This window comes from Corvus brachyrhynchos, unplaced genomic scaffold (genome assembly GCF_000691975.1).
Source record: "Corvus brachyrhynchos isolate BGI_N302 unplaced genomic scaffold, ASM69197v1 scaffold209, whole genome shotgun sequence".
Classification (NCBI taxonomy): Eukaryota; Metazoa; Chordata; class Aves; order Passeriformes; family Corvidae; genus Corvus; species Corvus brachyrhynchos.
The window spans coordinates 1,823,937-1,842,400 of record NW_008246056.1 but is presented as its reverse complement, the minus strand read 5'-3'; the positions used below and the strand labels follow the sequence as shown (position 1 = coordinate 1,842,400).

At 40.3% G+C, this 18,464-nt stretch overlaps 1 protein-coding gene across 5 annotated transcripts in view; it reads left to right on the top strand.

Annotated features, from left to right (window-relative positions):
* Nucleotides 1-18,464, top strand: part of ITPR2 (inositol 1,4,5-trisphosphate receptor type 2) — a 222,855-nt gene that overhangs the window by 18,737 nt on the left and 185,654 nt on the right. For 3 of the 5 annotated variants that reach the window (XM_017745782.1, XM_017745781.1, XM_017745785.1), the window contains 4 exons: nucleotides 583-666; nucleotides 1,521-1,667; nucleotides 2,899-2,994; nucleotides 14,709-14,753. In XM_017745782.1, the coding sequence (XP_017601271.1) occupies nucleotides 583-666; nucleotides 1,521-1,667; nucleotides 2,899-2,994; nucleotides 14,709-14,753 (372 nt within the window). The remainder of the gene's footprint in view (nucleotides 1-582; nucleotides 667-1,520; nucleotides 1,668-2,898; nucleotides 2,995-14,708; nucleotides 14,754-18,464) is intronic. The other 2 variants (XM_017745784.1, XM_017745783.1) reach the window with 1 other exon arrangement.

The window sequence follows — 18,464 nt, the reverse complement described above, 5'->3', positions numbered from 1 at the left end:
CCCTGGCAGGTGCCAAGGCCAGGTTGGATGGGGCTCTGAGCAAGCTGGGATAGTGGAAGGTGTCCCTGCCCATGGCAGGGGGTGGCACTGGGTGATCTTTAACATCCCTTCCAACCCAGGCTGTTCTGTGATTCTGTGATAACCAGAACCCACCATGAGCTCAAAGCCAGCATTAAACACCGGTTCCAGCTTAGCCTCAAAAACCCAAGATGAAATATTCTCAGTGCAGTGATGCCTGGCACTGAAAACTCTGTGAGGTTTGCTTGAGTATCTCAAACTCTGACTGGTGTGAGAGTAAGTACTCGTTCAGCATCCCTTTAGGGTGTTCTTGGTGAGCTGTCAGCAAACAGAGCAGCATTTTGCCCACTCAGTCTTCTCCAATATCACCATCATTAACACTTGAGAGCTTCAGGACCTGTGTTAGAAACTGTACAGATATGTAGCTAAGCCATGTCCCCTGCCATCCTAGATGTGGTGTGGTTCTTCAGAGGACTGGAATGTCTCAAAAATAAAGTAACATCCCCTAATACTATAATTGTTTTTTTGTTGTTGTTGTTGTTTTGTTGGTTTTGTTTTCTAAAGGTAAATGCTGTCAACTGTAACACAAGCTGGAAAATAACTTTGTTCATGAAATTCAGTAGTTACCGAGATGATGTACTGAAAGGAGTAAGTATGATTTTTAAATTGTTTTCTGAATCCAAAAAGTCTTACTATATTTGACTGTAGGGAAATATTACCTGGTGAATAAAAGAAGAAAGAAGGACTTTATGGAGATGTTCAAAGTGGTATTATAGGCTTATAGATGACAATAGCTGTAATAAGACAATGTAGCTTTACATGCTGAGGTATTGCACAGTTTCGTGCCTGTAGATTAATCTCTGAGATAATTTACATTTTCATTTTATAAGTTTAATTTGTCCTCACATGTACCTTAATAAATCATTATCAACTGGCTATTTTTCAGTAAGTATCAAGGTACCAGCACTTCTTGAGGAAGAATTTGAAAGGGAAAAGGGTATATTTGTGTAGACCCATTTAGGGATAGTGTTTCAAGTGTTGGGGAGAGGCAGGAGGAAACCAAAATTTTTCCAGCCAAAGAAATAGAGAGGGGTGTTGATGTTGATTGCAGAGTAGAAGAGATGAGATAATATAATGTTAGATAAATCTCTTCACTTTCCCTAAATAATAAGAGGGATTATAAATAAAAAAAAAAAATCAAGTTAGTAAAGTTAACTAGAATTAAAAATCACCTTTAGGTTAATTGTTGCCTGCTGTTCATTGTGATGCTATGAAACAAGTTCTGCTTTCCCAAAAGGCCATGAGTCTCCTACAGGGATGAATTATCCCATTTGATTTGCAGACTGAATGCTCTTCACTTGGTACCTGCTCCAGCAACAGGAAACTCAGAAGCGTTTTCTTCCCATCAGCTCTGCTGGCATCACTGGAGCTGTTACAAATGGAAAATGAGTCTGGTGGCTTTGCCTACCACTTAACAGTGCTTCTTTTTCATATTTCTTTAGGGAGATGTTGTGAGGCTGTTTCATGCAGAGCAAGAGAAGTTTCTGACCTGTGATGAATATGAGAAGAAACAACACATTTTCCTCCGCACTACTTTACGTCAGTCAGCCACGTCTGCAACAAGTTCTAAAGCACTGTGGGAAATAGAGGTATTTTTTTCTTCTTTTTATAAATATTTTAGGACCTGAAGGCAAGGGTTCAGTAAAAAATCTTCACCACAACATGAGTCATTCGTAGGCTCCTGATATCATCACACACCTCCCTGTAACTATTATTATTTCATGAAGTGGTTTGTGTAGGATGAACCCTGGAGAGCTGCTTTATTGCTCTGTGTGTGTGGAGAGAGGAGGCTTTCTTACTAAATTTACCTGCACTAAAATGAGGAAGAGTCGAATTTCAAATTCAGACTTGACGTAAATGGTGTGATTTTATCAAAGCCAATCAAAGGACACTGATCTATCCTGACTTTTGCATGTTTACGTTTCACTTCATGTGCAGTATAGAAAATGGAAATCCATGGCTTACAGGAAATCTCCCAAGCATCATACAGCACATCAACATTTGTTTAAAGTTAACCTGAATAAAGGTGGTGTAGTGAATGGGGGGTGATTTTGAGAAGAGAACTAGCAAACATATTTTTGTTTGACTGAGAAACATTGGAAATTGGTAGGTCTCAAATCCTTGCTATTACAATAATGTAACTCCTATACCCAAAAGTTCTTGTGTGATGAACAAACTTTGTGCATTTAGAACAGACTCTTCAGAAAAATGGTTGATTTTTATCTGGGTAGGGATTGTCTGGAATAGAGTGTAGTGCACTTGTAGTTGTTGGAGATTCCTCCTTAGAAGAGACAGACACTGCTAGATTTGAAGAAAACAAGTGACCTACAGCTCAGTCAAGGGATAAAAAAAATAACCTGGGGTATTTTAGATGATATGAGGATATATCACTTGAATGAAAATTTTCAGAAACCCCTAGTATTGTCAAAAATAGAGCTGGTATAATTGGTAAAATAATGTAAGATGGTTTGAATTTTGCTTTTAAGTAGTGCCTAGTAGTGTAGAACAGCTCTCCTTACTTTCTTGAGCTGCAGATTCACACCATGTCACTAAAAAGCAAAATTTGGCTCATCATGTTTGCAGGGAATAGATTAATGAAGGCATGGAAAATAATAAAAGGATTATTTCCTGGCACTTGGCAAAAAGTAAATGTAAGTAGTTGTTATCTATGGTGAGCTTTGTGTAAGCACAGAATTCCTCTCTTTGGCAGGCTGTAATGGTGTAGTTTGCATATTTTTATTTGGAGCGAGGTGCAGGAAATGTCAGTGATCCAAAGTATGATCTTGAGGAGCATGTTTAAAATCTAAATTCTTCTTTTAGGTTGTCCACCATGACCCTTGCCGGGGAGGGGCAGGACAGTGGAATAGCTTGTTTAGATTTAAGCATTTGGCAACTGGAAACTACTTGGCTGCAGAGGTAAGAATGCCAACTGAACAAGTGTTTGTGTGCTGCCTAACCAAGTCCTGCTGGTTCAGAACTGCTGTGATGTGTGGGTCTGCAGTGTAGATCTCCAGAAGGATCCCACACTGGGCCCCTGCTGGGTCATATTGCACCCAGGGATTGCAGGGCAAACACCACTGTTAAATATCCACCGCGTTTACACTGAAAACCCTTTGGGTTCATTTATCTCTCTGCTTCTGTTTGCCCTTGATTTTTGGAGTGGTGTTGTGACTGTGTATTGGTGTCATGTGAGTTCATTGTGATTATATAGTCTGCAGGGTTCTGCTGTTGCACTCTTGCCTTTTGTCTAAAATTTGAATAAAAAAAGAGCTGAGGAAGTCTTTGCCCCTTTTGATGGAACAGAAGGTCCCAGAGGAGAAGGAAGATCTTGCAGCTTGTCTGGTTACTGGTTTGTCTGGTACTTTGTGTTAAGGCAAAAGAGTATTGTGACTCCCCAGAAGAGCAGCTTACTATCTTTCAAGACTCCTTAAAAATAAAATATGGCTCTTGACAAGCTGCATACAGCGGATAATACCAAGCATATGAAATGGTACAGCCTTGGATGTTTTAATGGTTGCAAGAAGCTGTGAACTTCTTGAGTCACATCTAATCCATGTTAACACAGGTCTGTGTCCAAGTTTTATCAATGGAGTCAAAAGTAGGGTTTTTTTCCACTGATTTAGTTAGAATTGCTTCTTTTGACTTATGCTTTGAAGTATGAGTGCAAAAATTTACTGCAAGAAGAAAGTTATAAATCACTGTATGTGAGGCAACCCCTGAAAAGAGATTTGCTCTGACTGGGTTGAGTTAGATTTACAGCAGTGTGACTTCTGTATCCAGACAACTCCTTAGTATTCCCAGGGTGCTGCTTTCATTTTCCAGCTTGTGTCACAGCCTGCATAGAATTCAGAGGAAGAACAAACAGGAGCTATCAAACCTTCATTTATTTCTAATTATGTCAAGGCCACTATCAAAACATAAACAGTGGACTGCTAATGATAACTAATTTTCAAGAGGCAACCAGTACTCCCACCTAAGAGTGGGAGTATTTTCCTTTCTGCTTACAGTGAGAGATGCTCCCAGTAGGAAGATTTTACTAGCTAAGCTGATGGAGAGTCAGGAAAGGGATTGAGCACACTGATGGGCTTCCTTCTCCCACCATTGATCTGTCTGGGGGATTTCTAGGTGAAAAATCTTCAGGTGAAGATGTGCCATGCTGCACTGATGTTAAACCTGAGCTTAGGTCCTTTCTACCTCTGGAAAGGAAATCCCCATCAGGCAGACTTGTAATATGGAGAATATAATTGGCAACAGTGGAATGAGAGCTGGAAGAGCTTTTGGGTTGAACAGAAGTGATATGCTGGGACTGGAGAGCTGCATTACTTACTGGAGAGCTGCATTAGTGACACTGTCTATGAGGTGTAAAATACCTGTGGTAGAGATATTAAAGGTACTGCTGTAATAAAACCCTGTGAACTGTATTTTGCACAGTTCATATGTCAGGCACAACACACCAGCCAGCCAGACATGTCAAAGATTTATGAACAGGCAGGCAGACACCTTGTGTGCGTGACCTAACTTTAAATCAATTGGGCAAAGCCTACTGAGCACTTATCTGTGCTCTGGCAGCACAGGGAGATTACTTATGGTATGGATTACCAGCAGCGTCACACATTGCCATGACCTGATTTTGTTTAAGCCTCCGTGATAAAGATATCTAGAGTGGAATAATAAGTACAAACACAAGAAGAAAATTCACAAATCTTTAAAGCATTCTGTTGTTGGCTAATGATGCAATTTCTGTTGCAGTTTGAGCTGTTGTAAATCAGGATTCATCACTGTTTATAACTGTCTTTTTTTTACTTCATCCTCCCTTAAATCAACTTGATGTGTGCCATGGAGGCTTCTGCAGTGGAGTCTTGCATGGCTCAAGTCTCAGACAAGGAGCAGAATTGTCCTTCACCTCGGTGCCTCCCTCTTCTCCTCTTGTACCTTGTGTGAGTGGCCTGTGCCTTCTCTTTTTCTTGGAGTCTTCCTGTGCCAGATGTAACTGGTCAGTCTGGTTTGGGATTTGGTGGGCCACTACTGAGCCACGTTGTGAAGGGATGCCCCTGCAGCTTGTTAAGGCCAGGGGATGATCTGGGGACTAAGAAAATTGAAGATACTTGCCTCAGAGAATTAAGGAATTTAAAGCTGATAAAGGTGTTTCAATACTACAGTAAGTGAATTAATTAAAAAAAAAAAGTGAGGCAATACAGTTGTTCAGAAAAAAAACCATAGGTGAGTACTTGTAAATCTAATTGTTATAAACTTGAGAGGATGAAATCAGGATGTATAAATCCTAAATTCCATGTTCCTTAGAAGTACAATCAATTGTCCAACTTTTGTTGCCTTTCAAAGACCTCTAATATCTCTGACTTTTGACAAAGTCTCAAGTAGTAGTATTTCCTTTAATCCTCTTTGCACTTGGCATTATTTAGCCTAATTTTAATTACTATGCTTTGAAGTTCTTTAAGACCTACTAATACCTTAAACCAGCCTAGATCCTTCTCCCAGACTTTGGGCTGAAGGTGAGCCACCCTGAGAGACCCACTGCTGAAGGAGTCACAGTGGGAGACACTCGGTGATTCCACAAATCTGCACTGCCATTCCTCTGCTGCTCTGCACATCCTGGGTCACTCAGATGTCTGTGTGCTCTCAGACAATTTCTTAATGCTGAAGAAAGGATTTGATGTTTGGTGATAAGATTTGGGACATTGGATATCTGGGTAGTTGGTAACGATGTCTGACATTAGGAAACCTTAAGCCACAGGCTTAGACATTCCCAAAAAAGTGGAAACAAATACTCAGCTAAAAAATTGTAAAGAGAAATTGTCTTCTTTGGAGACAGAGGGAGTTCTGCTGTTAGTGTCATAAGGGCTTGTTTGCACCCAAAAGAGCTGAACCAGATCTTCAGCAGGAGATTTAGGCACTAAGCCACCAGCTAAGATCCAGGCTGCTGAGTTTCATTCTCAGAACAGAGTTTTATTCTCATCTTCACAGAATCAGCAGTCTTTTAGAAAAAGTTCTGTAGAAGATCCTTTTTATAGCCCTGGTTACAGCAAAATGACCCAAGTTATTTCGAAGCTTTACATTTATAAAGAGATGCTGCAAGGTTAGGTGAAAATTGGATGTTTCAAAGTAACAAAGATTTTCCCAAAAGCCTTTACAGTGCATGTAGCACATGTAGAAGGCACCCAAAGCTATCTGAGTGTGTGTGGGAGTGAGCTGCAGCTTGCTTGAACAGCCTTGCAGATGCTGCAGTTTGGGACCACACAGCTGTGCCTTTCTCATGAACATACATAACCTTTTCAATATTCTAAATTGCCAAGATAAAAGTCTCTTTGAACTGAATATCAGCTTATCAATTGTGCTGAACCAAAACATGCACTCTTAATATTGTTCTCCACATGTGTAGCAGCTCCAGTTCTGTGATTTCTAAACTGGGCAATTCATACTGAAACTATTAACACTTGTTGTATGAGGCTGTTAAACAGATACATGTGCCCACACAAGATATGCAGGATGAGTCTGTCATTTCATATTCAACTTCTCAGGTGTGGCTAAAATAATTACAAAATATATATATATGCATGTATCGAATCACATGCTGGTCTCAGATATTGCAGTAGACAATAGAAAAGCCACAGTATGTTGCTTGTGAATCCTTGTGAGCACGTACATATTCACAGTGCAGAATTTGCAAGGAAAAGTCTGTGATAATTCTGTTTTTCTTAGCTGAATAGATTAGAGTTACTAGAGTCCTTGGCCAAAATATGGCAGTAAATCTGGTGAGGTCTTTAACACCAAATTAGCTCTACTAAACTAAATGAATTAGGATAAGGCAGGTAAAAGGGCAGCTTGAATGTTCACATTCTGTGCTTTTCCAGAATTATGGCCATAAACAATTACTGCTGTGGAAAAATTCTCTGGCTTTCTTATAGAGTTCTCCTTCCTCTCTCTGTAAGAGTGAAAGGGCAGGGTTTAAGCTATAAAATGGATCAACTCTGATCAGAGTTTTGTTTCTAAACTCTGTTCTTAAAATCCCACATGAAACATCCTTCCAGCTTTAGGATTATTTTAGCACTAAATACTCAGTGGAGTTTCGTTTGAAGGTGGGAAGGATTGATTTCAGTTGGGCTGAGCATAGGGTTACTTACGCATGAGATGAAATGACAATTAGTGGATATTAATTGAACAGGAAGTCCAGTCCAACTGGCCAAGGCTGTAGTTCAGTGGTGGAGCACTGCAGTGGCAGCACAGGCTTCAGAAATGTCCTTTTTCCTATTGGATTGCAGCCCTGTGACCCAGGGTGCTGTCCCTGAGATGGTGTTGGCATGGACTCCAGGGCACGGGGGAGAGGGAATAGTCTGTGCTGGAACAGGGTCACTGAGCTAAGGCACCAGAGCACGAGTGTTTGGGGTGGGTTAACAAGAACTGCTGAAGCCTTGCAGGACTGTCAGCTGATTTTCACCATGCTGTGGTGTAAACCACTTGCTGAGAACTCTTGGATCAATGGCCAATAGAAGTTACTCATATTTCTCTTATCTTTCTTGAATAATTTCTTCCCATATTACCTCACTCTACTTTCCTGTCAAAATTGCCCCGAGCTGCCCCTTTCTTTTCAGAGAAGCTTATGGACATCATTCACTTTAAACTGAGAATTGCTCTTAAAGTTTGCTTTTACAGTCCATGGCAGGGGGGTTGGAACTAGAGGAACTTTAAGGTCCCTTCCAACCCAAACCATTCTATGATTCTGTGATTAAAAATATTAGCCTGCCATGTTATATTGTCATGATATGTTATAACAATATATATTATATTGTTATATTATTATGTTGTTATGATATGCATTTATGCAAATGGCCAGGGCCATACCCTTCATAGCAAATTTAAGCCTGTTGTAATAATCACTTGATTTGGATCATGGTGAAGATAGCTGAGTACATGCTCAAGTTAATATTGAGCGAAAATAATCCTCTCCTGCCTTCTGAATAGTAAAGATTGTCCCAAGAATCCCACAAGAATAGAAAACAAAGCATTTAATGAGACTTTAAGAAAGATTACATAATTGTATGGGTAACAGTATCCTCAGCATTAGCTAAGATAAAAGAAATGTAAAAGAGAAATCAGTTCCTAAACTTGAGGCTATAAACCAGGATTAAACTCCTGGAGCCCTGAAGAAACTGTCTCTGTAGTTTTATGGACTTATCTTCCACTTCCTAAACTGCTGGAAAATGGAGTCCTGCATAGGATGTTTTATTAAGGCATCTGAGATTGATTATTTGAAGTCCATAATTTAGGCCTTTTGCTGTCCACTTGTTGGAAATTGGACTACTGACAGAAATGTTTTTTATTTAGGAAACAACAATGGAACCACTGTTTGACAGTGTAATTTTATTTTCTTTTTTGGGTGACATGGAAACAAACCTTTGCAGAAGGACTTGCTCATGCCCTGGTCATGCAAAGAGGGAGAACACTGTTAAACTCTCTGTGGTTCCTTCTGCCTTCAGAAGAGTGTGGCAAGTAACAAATAAAATAAAATAAAATAAAATTAAATTAAATTAAATTAAAATTTAAAAAAAATGGCCTTGTTTAACTGAGATGTGAGGCACCTTTTGCTCAGGAACAGTTTGTAAGCTGGAGAAGATGCCAGGAGATGGCAGCATCCACCAAGGCCTTCACACATCTCATGTATTTCATTCCTTGGTACTGAGGGACCTCCACACCTGGAGATTGTTTCAAAATCTTCCTTTTGGGCTGGTTTTTCACAGTGTTGCTTCATTAAACACAGCACTCTGATTAATTTCTATCTGGCTTGCTGCTTAAAGGCTCTCATAAGAAAAAGGTGACAGGGTGAACTCAGCACTGTAAGCCTTATTTCTGTTTTTCACTGTCTCATAGGAGTGTGGGTTTGTTTTAAAGCTCTGTAAGGAGTGAAGGATAATTTACAACTATGCATGAAGAGATGGAAGAGATCCAGAGGGAATCCAGAGGAGGAGGATGGATTACTGATTTACAGAGCCAGCCTGACCTGTTCTGCAGACTTGGATGTGGCTTTTTAAAGTGACAGATCTAGAATATGTCCATTTAGCAAAACCCAGAGCTAGATTTCTCCAAAGTTTTTAAGAGTCTTGAGAATGCAGCTACATTTCTTGACCTGACTTGTCTTGACTTTGGTGGAATCTGTCTGTGCAAATACCTTCATAAATCTGGATCTCAGAGGAAAGTTTTTTCCCCAAGCCAACTAATTTGCAGTTGTGACCTGTGAGAATGTTCAGCTTTTTCAGTCCTGCCCAAAGTTGGCTGCATTTGGGCCATGTTTGTACATATAGAGGCTTTGGGAGTAAGGAAGTACAAAGACATTAATGCAGTATTTATTGTCATTTAGTCATTACGAGGCCTACTTCTGTTATTAAAAACACATCTTACATTTTGATGTCTTCCAAAACAGCAAATGTAAACACGTGGCTTGTTCTTAAGTGCATTTTTTTTTTGTTTATTTTTTCAGGATCACTTGAGAAGCTTTTATTCATTTGTATTTGTGCCTCTTTATTTATGATGCTTGATGGAATTTTCCAAGGTTCCCCTCCTTTGTTTCTTATTGGTTTTGGGGTTTTGTGCGCCTGTGTTTTTTGTTTTCTGTTTTTTGGTTTTTTGTTTTTTTTTTTTAACAGTAGAAACGGCAGTCATGTCTAATTCAATCATCCCTAGTTACTCCTGTGAGGACCATTGAAAGGCATGTGGGATATCAATATTTAGAACATCTTGCTTGAAGAGATGAGGATGCTTTTTTTATATAGCACAGGTTGACACAGAGCTGCTGAAGCTCAGACTAAGGTTATGGTCCAGCATCCAAGTGACACTAAAGGATCTCTTCGACCTTTTTCCTTCTCTTGACTTCCTCTGCAGAATGGGATATGGGTGAGTGGGGCTGAGCACTGGTTTCAGGTTCTCTGCCCTTGATCCCGGTAGAAGCAATGGAGTTTAGTCGTTACCACTCCTAACATGGAGCTACTCCTGCTTATGCTGCTGGTGTGGGACCTTTAAATCTATGCTGATTTAGGCATGGCAAAATGCTGGCCTGCCATTGCTTACACAGCAGCTGGAAATGCCACCAAGATGATCTTTCTTCTGGTAATGAGGATGAAAAGTCAGGACAGGAAGGTGTTGGAGCTGCTTCTCATTCCTGTTTTTGACTAGCAGGGGGGCCCGAAGCAGACAAAAAGGTTCAGCTTTCCCAGTGCTCCCTAGAAGCTTGTCTGATCTGCTAAGACATGGCTCATGAGGAAAATATAATCCTGAAAGAAAAGGCCTTTTGAGATTTTTAAACTTTCCTTGGATGATGATTATCAGGAGCTCTGTGCTGATGCCGAGGCAGGGTTGAACAGAGTTTATCGAGGTAGAGTCGTAGCCCGTCTTTCTCTGGCAAGTTAATAAGATGGCAAAAGTCCTTTGAATGCCACTGGAAGTCTTTGAAATTGTGCAAAAGTCCTTTGGATTTATCGAAAGCTAATCAGTCTGACATTAACAAAGAACAAAGAAAGCCTAATGAAGATGAAAGATTTGAAAAGTGGATTATTTTTCTTTTGTCCTGGCTTTTCTTCCCCAAAACCCTTGCCCTTGTTGGCTGGGTAACAGGCTGTGTGTTAACAGGCTGGTTATCAAATGAAATGGGGACTGTTGGCTTGTGTTGAATTAGAGCCTTTTATTCTTTGTCTGTCAGAGTTTCCTTCATAAATGCAGGTTTTAACCAAGTCATTAAAATGCTCATTTAGCTGAAATTTGGCAATCTAATTCTTCCCCTGACAAGATGCTTTAAATATCCTTTACCTAGTCAACAAAATTTGATTAAAATCAGCATGGGTGTTTGTTTCCCCAAACTCTTCTCTCTCCTTCTTAATTGGGTGTCCAAAAATAGACTGTTTGGGTGCTTTCCATGCATTCCTCCAAGAAAATAACATTCAGTAGAAATGTGGAATTTCAAACTCGTTGGATTGTAAAGGATATCTAGCTATGCAAAGATGCAAAAGTAAACTTAGAGCCAAGAATAACCCGTGAGATGATGTTCTGCACAATGGTAGAACCCCAGGAAATTATTCACTGTGGACTCGTGGGGTTTGAAAACTTGAAGATACAACTTTGAGTAGCTTTAATGAGTAGAGATGACAGAGCCTGGAACTTCTGGTGCTTAATGTAGTGGAATCCCTCTCAGGATTAGCAGGGCACTTGCATTCTCTGAGCACCAAATACCAGAAGTAACACGCAAACACACAGAGATGAAAGTTGTCTTCCTGCTATGCGACTTCACAGATTTTGTAAAGTCACAAGGTGAAAATTCAGGAATGAGCTTCCTTGCCCTTCAAAGTAGTTTTAACCAGAAATAATTAAAGACTTTGTCTATACCTCAGTTTTCCATGTGTAAAATCTGACTTCTGTTATGAGTTTGTCACACATACTCTCTGCTGGGGGCCTTCTGTTGCTCCCACAGGATGAGGATGTTGATGTATGTATGCATTCAGACATCTTTCCACATACCACTGTGTATGAAGGCTGAGCCTGAAATCTGTTCAAGAGACACCAATTTTTAAGCTCAGGAGGGCCACCTGCAGCACTCACCCTTGACCTTCAGGCTCTTCAGATATCCTGTGTAGAACATGAGTTAGGAATTTGGCTTCTTGCAGAAGAGAGCGAGTAAAGGCTATTTAAATTTAGATTTGAAAGAAGGCATTGTCTTCTCTGTAGTTGCAAATCTATCTCTAAAATCCAAAATTGTCAACAGTTTTAGTCTTTAAAAATATGACCTTGTGTGGTGGTGGTGGCTTTCCCATGACTGTCCTTGTCTGCAATGTGTCATGTTCTTGGTGCATATTGGCTGCATGCACCTTCCAGTGGCATTTTGCAGGAATATTCAGTGCTGTATTTCAGCTATAATTCAGTAAATTGCAACTTCAAGACATCCAATGACACAAAAAAGCTTGAAAACTTGTTGAGCTTTATTGAGGCCTATTTTAGCATACCATTCTTACTTTCTAAACACCTGCAGAAAATTTTACTTGATTTCATTAGTAGTGAGATAAAAATATTAATGTTGTTCTTTTCAAGGCTTCTTTTGTTTGGGAGGCTTATTGAAGAACGTGGAGGTGATCTTATAGAAATCAGAAAAAGCAATAGATCTTGGAGTGCTGAGACTGTCACTGTGTCCTTAGGTCATTCTGTGCTGGGATATTGAAAGGGACTCAGAACTGGTATAATATGACATACAATACTAGATGACTTATGCCTTTTCTACCTGGAGAATATAGCATGGGGTAATAGCTACTAGTCTGTTTTTTAGAAACCCTCAGCACTAACAATCTCAGCTGAAATGAAAATGAAAGTGGCAACTGCTGAGCAGAGCTGAAAATGGGGCCATGGATGTCAGCCCAAAAACTGAGTTCCATTGTGTTTGTGGTTTAACATCAGCATCTCAAAACTTTCTCTAAACAACGTATTTTTGGTTTCATTATTTCTGTAACAGCAGGGCAAGAAAAAGCATTAAGGATGTACTTGATTTCTCACTTGAGCTTTCTGTCTCCATCACCCTCAGTCCACAAGTGAACTATTTTGGAAATCTGAGGGCACTCTGTTCAGTTATTTTTCAAGAAGGCAAGAAGTGTTGAGGGAGGGAGATTTTTCCTAATTTCTCCTGTTATTGCTATATATATATTTTTAAAAATCACCATTATGTCAAAAGCAAACAGCTGAAGGATATCAGAATTCAGTTCATACTGGTAGGCAACTGTATTCACTCAAGCCCTTCAATGAAAACCTGTACAATCAAGTCCTCAGTGCCAAGTTCTCTGTGCTGGGTCTAGTGACAAACCCGAGATGACCCAGACTTATTCTTGCTTACTTCAACCAGCCATGTCTGGAGGTACCATAGAAATTTAGCCTTTCTCTACCTTCTCTGCACCTGTGCTGGAAGGCCACGGTGTGTGGCTGGGACTGAGGGGCACTGCCTGCTAATTTTAGCTCTTTCTTGATGGGGAACCAAAAGCAGAGAGCTCAGCTTGGCTGCTAAAAATGGGACACTGGGATTATTTTAAGGTGTCAGATGAACAAATGTCATGCTGAAAGAACTGTGGAAACTTAAGAAGGAATCAAAACTATGTGAAAACAGTTACATGTGTGTATGAGTTCTAGTTTTTTTGGTGTTCATCTCTCATTCTTGTTGCTGTATAGCAGTAGCAAGAGGGACTTGGAGCTGGGAGACTGTGACAATGTCAGGGAGGAGCAAAATGCAAGATTTGAGATAGATGTCAACACAGGGAGGAAAGCAGGCTCTCTGAATTAGGTTTGTGATGGTAACACAGTGGCTAATCCAAAAAATGAAACGGAGACAGGATAAACCTTTGGTCATTTCTATGTGAGCACATCAAGTTGCGACACACAGGGAAGGTATTTTCAGCAATTTGACAAAGATTTGAAAGTTTTCCTCCTTTCTTCAGGCTCATGGTGTGGAGAGGAGTGGGCTTTTTGAGGGGTTAAAGAGATACAAATGACTATTTTTTAATAAAAGCCTTATCAACTTAACAAAAACTCTTCACAACAGTTGTCTGTGTAATGTTAGATGTATGATAACGTGATATTGAAAAGTTCCACTGGGATTCGTGCATATTGCCCTGTGCAGTTCTCTTCTGGCTCTTCCACACTGGTAATGCCAAATTCAAGCCAAGAAAATGACAGTACTCATCTGTAAGATGTATACACATTGTAATTGCCTAAGAACAAAATTGCCTTATATAACTAATAATCTCACTTAAGCATTTTCAGCACTTTGATGGCATATCTTGTGTCAGGGAACATTTGTAAATATTGATGCAAAATTGTTTCTTCATGTAAATCAAATCTTGAAAGGTTTCATGTGCAGCCAGTGAGTGGGTGTGTGTGTTTTTGTTTATTTCTGAATATATCTGCCTACATAGTCCCTCATTTTATAGACTACATACTTCCCTTGTCAAAAGTACAATCATATTGAACAGCTGTTAAAGAGTAATACCTTACATTTATTATTGTATAGCATCTTTCATCCAAGCTTCTCATATTACTTTAGTATTAACTAATGCTTGATAATCCTGATATAATATAGAAAATATTATCCCCATTAATAATGGTTAAACAGAACCACAGTGTAATTAAATAATTGTCTCTAGTGGCATTGTCACTCCTCTTTCAAAGATGTGTTAATTCTGAGTTCACTGTCTTCCTATAAAATCTCAGTAGACATAGAGAACATTAGTTTTTTATCTCAATCTATCTGCCCAGTGTCAATCCTGGAAGTGATTGCATGTGCATGTGTGTGGGTGACTGCAACTGGCTGCATTTAGAATAGTAACTGTGCTTTCTTCATCATCCTTTTTGGTTTTGGTTGTTTGAGATTCCTCTTGAGTTAACAAGCTTGATTGCAAGATGCTCTTTCTAGAGGTGAGGACATAGCCAGCTAAGTCAGCCAGAAATTGAAGCAGTCTTTTACTCTCACACTGCTTCTAAATACTCCACTGTCCTTTTGTAGGGTGGAAACATAACAGAGAACTGAACCAAACCCTCTCTCCCAGTTATGAAATGTCTGAAAGCTATCGAGATAGTATTTGACTTCTTTTCTTTTCCAGCTTAACCCACACTACCCAGAAGGTAATAATGAAGGAAAAGCTTTGGTAAGTGGAATTTATATGTTGCATATAATCTGGGGAATGCTGTATCCTTAACCCAGCGTAGCCTGACATATGGAAGCCCTTCATAGCTTTCCTTTTCCTTATGTGTTCCAGCTGCTGGGATTGTTTTCCATATCCTGTGTAAGGTAGGATGCGTCTCAGAACTGGCAATTCAGAAAGTTTTCCCTCACGTTAAGGCAAATGATAAGAAACTTACTCAAATTCTGCATCAAAGTGGCATTAGTTGAAGCTGTTCTGCTTGTTATCTGACTGCAGATACGAAATGTATTCATTCTGCTCAGCTTAGATGTGTTACTTCATGGCAACAGTCTTTGCCTGGTACAGCATCAAGAGCATTTTAGCTAATTATGACTAATGAGGCAAGGCCAGACATGGAGATTATAGTGTGTGAAGGAAGTGGAGTTAAAACCTTGGGGGAATCTTATTGTTACTAAGTCAACAAATATTCCAGAAAAGTATCATTCCTCCATCAAATTCATGAGATATTGCCTTGGAAAGGCTGAGATCTTCTTCAAAAAAATTCAATTTAATTTCTTTCTGCTTACCTTCTGGCTTTTGTTCTTTAAGAGGACACATTTTCAAGTTTTTCTCTGCACAGGGAAGAAATTTTTAATTTTTCATGACATGAAACCCAAGATTCTTACATAATCACATGCCTTGAGGACTGCAATTTTAATAAAAATGGAGACTTTCATAGGAGTTGGCAACACTGGTTTTCCATCTTCACTGATATTTGTCATCAGTGGTGATACTGCAATAACAGCTAAGCTGTCTACAGAAAGAGAATTCTCTCCTATGAAAGTACAGAAATTCCACCAATTGTTGCTCTTTTGTATTAGAATGAAACTTGAGGCCTTTGGAACTTTGGAATGGAAATCAAGATCAGTTCCAGAATTCCCCAGTGAGTAGGTGTTAGGCCCTTGTCACTGAGGAACCAATCCTCAATTGTACCACACCATACTTATTTATGGTATAGGGTTTCCATCTGTAGCCATTTCAGTTCATCTAAGTAATTAAATATTCCCTGGACTGTGTAATGATGAGGGCACAAGAGTAATCTAAACATGGATGTTAAAGGTGGCTTCACTATCAGTTTGGTTTATTCCTCCTGGGTAGTGGTTTCAGCTAAAAACCCAGACTAGATAAATCACATTAGAGAAATGCTTCCAATAAAAAAGTAATCAAAGCTGATTGATGATCAAAACTGATGTCTCTGTGGAAATTTTAATTTATGCAGTCAGCACTTTCCTGTGAGAGATGTTTTGTGAAAGAACTTCTAGCAATTTTTGGTAACACCTCCAAGTAAATCCAAGCCTACAGGCTCTATTAGTGTGGTAGAAATCCCTTTGGATCCTGCACCCCTTTACAGTTTTGTTGGAAATGCCGTGAGTCGGCAATGGCTATTTAAGCCTTTATTCTGCCCTCAAACAACCAAGTAGAGAAACTTCACATCCCTGTGCAGGAATTTCTTTGATGTTACAATGATGCAGTACATTGAATTGTCCCTCAAAAGTAAAAGAATCGTATAATATTTGGAGTTCTTTAAGGGTCAGCTGTGTCAATCTTGTATCCAGTAGCACATAACCTGGAGCACACAGGCTTTCCTTGCTCTGTGGTTATCATCTAGTGTTTCCTCTGCCTGGTCACTGCCTAACTGGCTCACTGCAAAGGCATCTTCTTTTCCATCTTTTGAAGCAATTAATTTTGAAATACTGCCTATGAAGTAAATCTGGAGGGGGGAGGTTGAAGTGGACCTACCCCAGCAAAATTTGAAGTCTGAGTAGCAGGGAAATGGGAGATGAATAAACAAATCCTTGTGATTGAAGGGCTGAACCTGTAGCCTGTGCCCTTGAGGCCAAGAAGGCCAATGGTGTCCTGGCATGCATTTGAAAGAGCATTCCCAGCAGGTCGAGGGAGGGGATCCTGTCCCTCTGCCCAGCCCTGGGAGGCACATCTGGAGTGCTGTGTCCAGTCCTGGCATCCTCAGGACAAGGACAGGGAGCTCCTGGAGAGGGGCCAGCGGAGGCTGCAGAGATGATTTAGGGCCTGGAGCATCCCTGACAGGGAAAGGCTGAGGGAGCTGGGGCTGTCCAGCCTGGAGAGGAGCCCCAGCTGAGAGGGGCCCTCAGCCCTGGGTGTCCCTGTGTGCAGGGAGGGCTCCGAGCAGGGCCCAGGCTCTGCTCTGGGGGGCCCAGCCATGGCACCAGAGGAACGGGCAGGGACTGATCCCAGGAAGTTCCACTGACATAAAGAAAAACTTCTTCCACTGTGGAGTCCCTCTCACTGGGGATATTCCAGAACAGTCTGGACACAATCCTGTGCCCTGTGCTCTGGGATGGCCCTGCTGGAGCACAGAGATGGCACCAGCTTGACTCACTGTGGTTCCTTCAGCCTGACCCATCCTTCTTTTCTTGGCTAGGCTGTTGGATGAAAGGGTAGCAGCTCCTTCTCTGTTGTCTGGGTTTTAAAGGCAGCACAGCCGTCTGTGCATTCTGTGCCAAGCCTTAACTCCTCAGTGTGTGCTGGGGCTGCTTGTGCATGTTCACAGCCTGGTTTACAAGGCCTGATCCCAGTTGCTCAGGCAACTGAATTTTGGGAAGCAGCAATGGAGAAGGGTTTTCCATAATGGAGCAGTGGGCACAGACACCGAGTTCTGCCTAAGCCCATCTTTTCTGCCTTGCCTTAACTGACTCCAGAGTCTGAAAGGGTTTTGTCTCCAGAGAACATAAATATTACTGGAAGTCACCAGGACTTTTGTTCCCAAGCATTAAAGGTATGTTTGTACTGAGGTTCATTGCTTGTTTATGAGCTGCTTCTTGGCAATCCAGCCAAATTGTCTTGTGAAGCACTGCTTTTAATTCTGGTAAAATTTGGCCTTACAATGAGTTGATTAATATTCCCACATCTAAGCTCCAGAAGATTGTTTTTTTTCATGGGAAGACCTTTTTTTACTTAAGGGTCTTATCAAAACAAGTCTTCTTCATCTCTTAAAGTCTTAGAGATTGTAGTGTATCGTGCATCAAAATGCAGTGGTCTATGCTACAGCTCCCACTAAACCCCAAATTGGTGTATTTTATGCTGCAAATTAGTATGCTTTTTCTAAGGAGAGAAATGTACAGCATCCAGAAGAATGCTACAAAGATCAGGGAAATGTCAGGAACAGCTGGGAACCTGGCATTTGTTAGTGCCTTTGTGTTAAAGGCTGACTTTGGATGGGTACCGTCTCTCCATTTGTCTGCATTTTCGTGAGAGAGCTAATTCTAACCAGTTCCAATCGACCTTTTATTGTTGAGATTTTTGTTAGGATTGAGACTGGTATGCATTTACTTTTCTTGTAAAGAAGTTGGGCAGTTCTACCATGGGCTGCCAGGTGCAATTTGATGTATCTCCTTTGACTTCTGTTTATCTATCTTTATGAATTCCCAACATTCTGCAATTCTAACTTTGCCTTCTTGCTGCCAGCCCAGGAGATTTTTTTCCTGATAAACACTGTAAATTAATTTGTTTTGTAAAAAAATTTATTTTATTTTACCTTCCAGGAATGAACTTAATTGAATTATACATTTTATATGAGTGGTGCAGTTTAAACAAGTAGAATAGACAATCTGAAAAAAACATTGAAAAGAAAAGAGAAAAGAAAAATCATCAGTTTAAAAATGGCAGCTTATATAAAGCCAGCAGTCAGACCACTGG